Source organism: Rhagoletis pomonella, unplaced genomic scaffold (assembly GCF_013731165.1).
Source record: "Rhagoletis pomonella isolate Grant_MI unplaced genomic scaffold, Rhpom_1.0 Rhpom_scaffold_00001, whole genome shotgun sequence".
In the NCBI taxonomy this organism is placed as follows: domain Eukaryota; kingdom Metazoa; phylum Arthropoda; class Insecta; order Diptera; family Tephritidae; genus Rhagoletis; species Rhagoletis pomonella.
The window spans coordinates 81,634,575-81,643,864 of NW_023458555.1; the positions used below are offsets into that span (position 1 = coordinate 81,634,575).

Genomic DNA, 9,290 nt, shown 5'->3' on the forward strand with positions numbered 1-9,290 from the left:
CACGTTAAAATCTTTACTTACACTACTTTCTTCATCAATTTCTTTAGTGCGAGTCGCCTGCCGTTGCAAAGTTTTGGCCGATTAATATTCCGCAACATGATAATTGGCACACCTATTTTCAATTTCAGTATGTGGAGTCTACCAGGAAGATCAATCGAGTTCAAAAATTCCGTTGGATGGTCTTTTTCCACAACGGTGTTTATAGACGTATGTGCTATTTCCTCACGTTGAATGCTGGATTGAATAATATTAGTGGTATTCACCAACGGGAGCAAGTGGCCTGGCAGTCTGGTAAAATGGCAGATCAGCTCAAGCAACGACTGTTTTCAATACCACTTTTATTTAGTTGATAGACATCCTTATTCTTCGCAGCAAGAATAGCGCGTTCACTGAGCCAATCGAGATTCCTATAATTAATTTTCTTAATAAAGAAACATTCTTTCGATCAGTTCTCCTTTCGATGTTTCTAAGTTACAAAAATTATCAGGCCATAAAATTTGTCTTAATCTCTCATTGACTGGCAGCTTTGCGTTCCCAATGTCCAGTTATTGTCGCGAGAATACTTCAGCTGCAGTGTATGTATGTTCGTCTTGTCGCAATGTTGACTATTTCAGGCAAGCATTTATCTCTCGCTAGTGTTAATCGGGGAACTACAGACAATGTTTGCGTAAAATTTCCTGCGAGCAATATCAATGCATCCCCGAATGGTTGAACGTTTCCACGCAAATCTCACAACAATAGATCAACGACCTTAAGCGATTTTTTATGTGCACCGATTGCCCTGGAAATATTGCATGTAGGAGTTTCGATGATTTATATGTTCAATGGCAGCTCAAGAGCTGAATTGGCAATGCTCCCACTTGGTAACAATGTCGGAGCAATTCCAGACGAAGTGATAGCTAAGGTAATGCAATTTTTTGATCGAACCGTTGCCAGAATCCATCTGATAAGTACCACCTGGCGCATTCTCCCCCAACTCCGCCATTTATCATTTGCATATTCTTCTTCTACTTTGGCTTTGTAACCGCCTAAGCCATTTTGGCCGAGCTCGACAAAGAACGCCAGTCAATTTCTCTCTGTGCCAACTTGGTCTCTCCATTGCATCGGGGGCTCCCTATTCCTCTGCTACCACCATCGGATTGCGAGTTGAATTCTTTCACACCTGGAACTTCGGTTCCTATTGGAACCACATGTCTAAGCAAGCGGAGCCGCTGCATTTTCATTCCCTGCACTATGTATATTTCGTTTTAAGTCTCAGTAAATCTTCCGTAAGATCTTTTTGTCGAATACGCTAAGAGACGTCTCATCGAATGCCTACTCCCTACTTCCAAACTGCCTACTCAGTCCAAAGTAGCACTTGTTTGCAAGAGTGATTCTGTGTGGGTTTTCCATGCTGATATTTTTATCTGTGATAATGCTGGTTCCCTAGTACACAAAATTCTCCACTTTCCCGAACTTAAAGCTGTCAACAGTCAAAACAACAACAATTCCAAGGTGCGAATGCGCTGACTGTTTTTTATGGCAGGAGATACTTCGTCTTGTCCTCGTTTACCACCAGGCGCATTCGCTTTACTTCCTAATCTAGTTTGGAAAAGGCAGAAGAGACTTCGCGATTTTTGTTACCGATGATGTCGATGCCATCGGCAAACGCCAGAAATTCCACGCCGTTGTAAAAAAATGTTCCTGCATGGTTTAGTTCTGCAGCTCTTATTATCTTAACATTTGCATCATGCGATCGTAAATGCCCTTCTGCTTTCGCTTTAATTATGGGAATCTTTGGTCGGGAATAGGAGTTCACAGTAGTAATGATAATTATAATCATAATAATATTATCTCAAGTTATTCAAAATTTTTTTACTCGCAATATACGTAGTAGGCAATGGCGACCCCAAACGAAATAAATTGTTTACGATTAAAAGTTAACTGATTTATAATGCTAGGGAATGTTGTCAACAGTTTTAAGTTTTCATTAAGAATTTTTTAAACAGCTTTCATGCGATAGTTTTTTTTATTTTCGTTACTCTTTTATCATTTTGTTATTTGTTTCGGTAGTTTTTAGCTGACTTAAAAAAAAGGAGAAGGTTATCAATTCGTCGGATTATTATTTTTTATGTTTGTTACCGCATAACTTTGGACCACGTCAACTGATTTCCAGGTGATCCCATACTAATTTGGTTTAGATCCGATCATTGGAGCATGAAAAAATTAACGGTACTATTAAATTTTTTATGATAATTGATGTCGGTTGTGTTTTTTGCTTAAAAATGACTTGTTTATTAATTTTTTACATTAAGTAATTTGTGTACCAGCTTTTCGTTGATAATATGATCACTTCGTTTGATAAGATGTCGTAAATTCTATATTTATTTAAACTGTTCCGATTTTGAATAAGTGGAAAGATTTAAAAAAGTTCCCTAGTAAAGCTTTCCCAAACACTTTTCGTTTGGAACCAATTATGTAATATTTCATTTAATTTCAATATTTTCAGTCTTTACTTTTAGATAGGTGATAATCCTATTAAAAATATTTCCAAATCAAGATTTTTCAAATACCTTTCGTTTGGCACCCATATTATACCTCAAACATATTTTCTGCTGTAAGCCTTCTTAAATATATTTTTATATATAGATATAGATTTCTAAATAAAGATTTCTCAAATGCCTTTAGTTTGTTACCGATATTGTAACACTTCATTTATTTTACCAATTTAATTGAGTTAAATTTTCAAACAGGTGGCAACCCCCTCAAACATATTTTCTACTGTAGATATTTTATAAGCTCTTTAGTTTTATACCCTCATTGCAATATTTCATTTGTTTAATCAATTTAACTGAGTTAAAATTTCAAAATAGGTGGCAACCCTCCTCAAAAATATTTCCAACAGTTATCTTTCTTAAACTTCTTTAATTTGATACCCATATTGTACTATTTCAATTATTTTATCAATGTAATTTAGTTTAGTTTTGAAACAGGTGGCAACCCTCCTCAAAAATATTTTTGACTGTAAGCCTTCTTAAAACTCTTTAGTTTGATATCCACCTAGCAATATTTCATTTTCTTTATCAATTTAACTGAGCCAAAATTTTAAAATAGGTGGCAACCCTCCTCAAAAATATTTCCAACAGTTATCTTTCTTAGTTTGATACCCATATGTAATAATTAACTTATTTTAATTGAATTAATATAATTGGGTTTAAAAAATTTCTAATTGGTGGCAACCCTCCAGTTTTTTGCAACACCATTGGTTCTGGTATTATACCAAACAATATAAAATAAAAATGTTTCAAATCGGTTCAGCCGTTCTTGAGTTTTGACGACCGTGACATACGAACACAACATTTTTAAATATATAGATTTCGTTGATAATATGATCACGTCGTTTGATAATAACTATGTTGTTAATTCTTTCTTCATTTAAATTGTTTGGCCTTTGGATAGGTGAAAACATTTAAAAAATTTCTAGTAAAGCTTTCCCAAACACATTTAGTTTGGTACCAATTATGTAATATTTCATAAAAATTCAATATTTTCAGTCTTGACTATTAGATAGGTTATAATCCTATTTAAAATACTTCCAAATCAAAATTTCTCAAATACCTTTCGTTTGGTACCAATATTGTAATTTTTAATTTAATTTATCGGTTTAAATGAGTTACATTTTCAAAAAGGTTGCAACCCTCTTCAAAAACATTTTCGACCGTAAGCCTTCGTAAAAATCTTTAGTTTGAAACGCACATTGCAATATTCCATTTATTTTATTTTAAAATTTTAAAATATGTGGCAAACCTCCCCGAAAATATTTCCAACAATCATCTTTCTTAAATACCTTTAATTTGATACCTATATTGTAATATGTCATTTATTGTATCAATTAAATTGAGTTAAATTTTCAAATAGGGGGCAACCCTCCTCAAACGTATTTTCAGCTGTAGCCTTCTTAAAACTCTTTAGTTTGACGCCCACGTGGCAATATTTCATTTACTTTATCAATTTAACTAAGTTACAATTTTTAAATAGGTGGCAACCACCTCAAAAATATTTCTAACAGTTATGTTTCTTAAACCTCTTTAACTTGATATCCATATTGTAATATTTCATTTATTTTATGAATGTAATTTAGTTAAATTTTCAAACAGGTGACAACCCTCCTAAAACATATTTTCAGCCTTAAGCCTTCTTAAAACTCTTTAGTTTGACACCCACATGGCGATATTTCATTTATTTTATAAATTTGACTGAGTTAAAATTTTCAAATAGGTGGTAACCCTCCTCAAAAATATTTCTAACCGTCATCTTTCTTACACCTCTTTAATTTGATACCTATATTGTAATAGGTAATTTATCTTATCTTTAAATTGAGTTAAATTTTCAACCAGGTGGCAACCCTCCTCAAACATATTTTCGGCTGTTAGCCTTCTTAAAAGTCTTTAGGTTGACACCCACATTGCAATATTTCTTTTATTAATTTAACTGAGTTAAAATTTTTAAATAGGTGGCAACCCTCGCCAAAGATATTTCCAACAGTTATCTTTCTTAAACCTCGTTAACCTAATACCCATATTGTAATAACTCGTTAATTTTATCAATATATTTGGGTTTAAAAAATTTCAAATAGGTGGCAACCCTCCAATTTTTTGCGATATCATTGGTTCTGGTATTATACTGAACAATACAAAAAAAAATTATTCAAATCGGTTCAGCCGTTCTCAAGTATTGACGACCGTGACATACGAACACAACATTTTTATTAATATAGATTTCTTCTTTATATACAACTAGCAGACCCGGCGAACTTCGTCTCGCCCAAAATTTTTATATATTTTATTGAAACTTTTTGGTCCAACATTTTCACCAACAATTCACGTTTACGATTTTCATTGGCACATTAGTCTGCTAAGATTAAGGTTTGGTGGTCATTTGCCGCTTTAAATAACCTAAGGAAAGTGTTATATCCGTTCTTGAAATTCTCCAGTTGTGCGACATTTCATAGCACGGTTATTCGCAAAGCGAAATAAAGTTTTTCCTCTTCACTCCCTGGCGGCAACAATGACCCGGTTCTATAGTGAATGTCCTAGAAGCTTTACAGTATAGTAGGTGGCAATTTCAAAATGGGTGCGAATCATTGTTCTACAGAAATGCAATATACATATACTTATTTCAGACGAAATACCTTAAAAGTTTGAACGCATAATAATATTGGAAAATCACATCCATTGGGCCAATTGCAACACAGGAGCGTTCGATATACTCAATGGTGCAACAGGTCGATTTAATCTGACCTTCACGGCCCCTTTTCTCACTTGACTATTTTTAGTAATAGCTCGACTTCAGCACCACTTGGCAGCACGTTTTTGCAATAGTATTGCATACATATTTAAAACATTAGCCAAATCGGATCATAAATAAGATTTTTAGTAATAACTCAACTACAGCGCCAACTGTCCCACTCAAATACACAAAAAGTTTCGTTAAAATCCGTACAACCATTTAGGAGGATTTCACTCACAAACACACCTACAGAAGAATAAAAATATTCATTCAAAGATAGCTAAAGGTCGGTACGTTTGTAGGCCTCACACCCCTTTTCAAATAGCCCAAATTTTCTCCATGAGTATGGGCTTGATTTCAACTATATACATATCTCCATACGAAGTTCCAGTACTGTACCATGAATACTTTCAGAGATAATAATAATAATAATAATAGATTGGCGCTTACACATATGTTAGTGTTTGGCCGAGCTTCTCCTCCGATTTGTGGCGTGCGCCTTGATGTTGTCACACAAAGCGGAGGGACCTACAGTTTTACGCCGACTCCGAACGGCGATTGTATTTTTATGAGAAGCTGTTTTTCATGGCAGAAATACACTCGGAGGTTTGCCATTGCCTGCCGAGGGACGACCGCTGTTAAGAAAAAACCTTTTTTCTATATTTTTGCGATGTTGCTTTGACCAGGGTTTGAACCCAGGCATTGTGGAGTGGAAGTGCGCACTGCTTACCACTACACCACAGCGGCCGAGATATGCAGTATAAAAATTCGATTTGTATGGGAGGTGCCACGCCCCCCTTTCCAACAGCTGCCCTCTTTCTTCATGAGTATGCGATTGATTTCGTATATCTCCATACCAAGTTCCAGAACTCTACGATGAACACTTCCAAAGATAGGCAGTATGAAAAATTCGGTTTGTATGGAAGATGCCACGCCCCCTTTTCCAATAGTTCCAATTTTTATCCAAGAGTATGCGATTTATTTCGTACATCTCCATACAAAACTCTAGAGCTCTACTAAAAAATTTCCAGAGATAAGCTGTATGAAAAATTCGGTTTGTATGGGAGATGTCACACCCGTTTTTACAATGGCTAAAATTTTTCTCCAAGGGTATGCGATTGATTTCGCATATCTCCATACCAATTTCCAACACTCTACCATTTACACTTTCAGAGATATGTAGCATGAGAAATTCGGTTTGTATGGGAAGTGCCAGGCCCCCTTTACATATAGATTTTTTTTCAGCCTAAAACCATCCTTGGGACACGTGCGGCAGGTGGCAGTTTCAAAAAAATCGGTTCAGCCGCTCTCGAGCCTTGCGAAAACTAACAAACGGCTTTCTAAATATATATTAGTATATATATATATATTATATATTATAATTATATTTTGACAGTATCCGTTGTTTCTGATTGGCGCAAACAAATCTTGCCTAGTGACGAATTCGCCCCTTGATATGGTCGTTACTTAAAGCTATTTATATTCGAAATTGCATGAAAATTGGAAAACAGGAATCTATGAGCTTATCCAGGGAATAAGCTACCTACGTACCGAATTTTAAGCAAATCGGACCATAAATACGATTTATTCGAACAGATCGGTCCCTGGTCCACTTCTCGGACAAACTGGATCATATATGCTAATATATGCTAATAAGCTACCTACGTACCGAATTTTAAGCAAATCGGACCGTAAATACGATTTTTTCGAATAGATCAGTCCCTGGTCCACTTCTCATAAAAAACTGATGACATATGCTAATACACGCTAAAAAGCTACCTGCGCACCGAATTTTAAGCAAATCGGACCGTAAATTTGATTTTTTCGAATAGATCGGTCCCTGGACCACTTCCCGGAAAAAATGGGTCATATATGCTAATATATGCTAAAAAGCTACTTACGTACTAAATTTTAAGCAAATCGGACTATAATAAGATATTTTCGAATAGACCGGTCCCTGGTCCACCTACCCGAAAAAAGTTAAATTTTTTTTAGCCTAAAACATGGTGGTTACCGAAAGCTATTTGTATACAAAATTTCATGAAAATCTGACCAGCCGTTCGCGAGATTACCTGTTACAAATAAAAGGGACTTTTCTTTATATAATTAGTATAGATTTACTTACATTATGTTTCCTAACTAATTGTATATGTATCTACATATGCGTGTGTGTCTAATAATAATAATAGATTGGCGCTTACACATATGTTAGTGTTTGGCCGAGCTTCTCCTCCGATTTGTGGCGTGTGCCTTGATGTTGTCACACAAAGAGGAGGGACCTACAGTTTTACGCCGACTCCGAACGGCGATTGTATTTTTATGAGAAGCTGCTTTTCATGGCAGAAATACACTGGGAGTTTTGCCATTGCCTGCCGAGGTACAACCGCTGTTAAGAAAAAACCTTTTTCTAAATTTTTTTGCGATGTTGCTTCGACCAGAGCTTAAGCCCAGCTGCTGGTGAGTGAAAGCGCGCACTGCTTACCACTACACCACAGCAGCCGTATGTATATTTACAAAAGATAAAATAAGAACCAGTGTATTGGTTCTTATGGTATTTTAGTTGTGTGCCTCTGCTACATTTTTACATGTTAAGAATATTTATAGACAATGTATTTTCTGTTTGTAGGACCATAATAGTCCGCGAGCCAGCGACAGATTTTTGCGACCAATTTTAGTTTTGCTCATATTCGTTTGAATTCATCCTATAATGCTCCTATAAAGCCTAGTAACGTTCCGCTGCGGCACCACGGGTGGGTTGGGCTACCCACCACGCAAACAAAAAAAATAAAAAATTTAATTATTTCAGTTTTACTAGAAATGATATGAATGATAGAGTGTATAGTAAAGAATAAGAAAACGATGTTCAGCTGGCTGTATGTGGGTGGGTTATACTTCAGCTGCTCAGGTGAACATAAAACCAAATTAAAAAAAATTTATGATTTTAGTTCGCACGAAAATTGGTCAGGTGATAGTGGATATCATACTTAAATCAAAACAAACGTTCAGCTGGCTGTATGTGGGTGGAAAAACGTTCAGCTGAGGCAGTGAAGGTGTAACGCAGAAAGCAGGTATATGAGCGTCGCTCCCAGCGCACGCGTAACTTTAATACGTCAACTGAAGGTCTTTCCGCCCGCATACAGTCAGCTGAACGTTTTTTTTTTTGGTTTAAAGTGATATGTGAACTATCATGTAACCAATTTTCATCCGAACTGAAAGAATGTATCTAAACTTACACGTATTTACTCGTACAAGTGACGTGCATGTTACGGTAGCAGATTACTTATAATGTCTACTTTATTAATGTTAAATCTACAAGAGTTTTCAATCGTCGCGAATTTTACGCGCGTAGGTCTTGCGGTATATTTATATTTGCGTTTTCCTTTTTATCTATAACAAAGAGACGAAGCCGCCATATCACAAGGTTTATATGTACAAGGTTGCACATTGCGTAGGTCCGTTATTCTTTTCTGGCAAAATTTAACAAACAGCTGGGCGACAACATCCAAACAGCGACAACAACAAACAGCGTTTACTTTACACACCGACGACATAGACACACAGTTCAATTGCTCAAGGGAAAGCAAAAATTTGATCCCCTTGTGACGTCTTGCGTACAGAGGGGCACCTTGTATGAATTGATCTTGACCATATCAGTGAGTTTGGAGCCTTCGTTCGAGTGAGATCTACTACGATGACGCTGCCAGAATAGAAAGTGAAGCGACGCCGTCGGGGCATACTTTTGTGTTTTTCGCAAAAAAAAAGAAAAATTATTATCGTTTACAGAACAATTTCTAAAAAAATGTACTGAAATATTAACAGTTCGTCAGAACAATAATTTACTTGGAAAAGAAGTTATATTGCCAGCCCAGTCGAATGACTTCCAATTGTATCACGTCAACTGCTATAAACGCTTCACAGCTTTACCAGCAAAATATAGAGTTCATGCCTCGAGTCTTGCAGCAAAAAATGGGGAACCATCATCTTCTTCAATAGGAGGGTAAGTCAAATGATTTTACTTAAAT

The 9,290-nt window shown here is 36.0% G+C and overlaps 1 protein-coding gene across 1 annotated transcript in view; it reads left to right on the forward strand.

The window, feature by feature from the left end:
* LOC118733594 (protein abrupt-like) overlaps positions 1-9,257 on the forward strand; it is a 30,396-nt gene extending 21,139 nt beyond the window's left edge. The window contains exon 4 of the mRNA XM_036463054.1: positions 8,667-9,257. Coding sequence (XP_036318947.1) covers positions 8,667-8,749 — 83 coding nt within the window. The 3' untranslated portion in view covers positions 8,750-9,257. The remainder of the gene's footprint in view (positions 1-8,666) is intronic.
* The last annotated feature ends 33 nt before the right edge of the window (positions 9,258-9,290 follow it).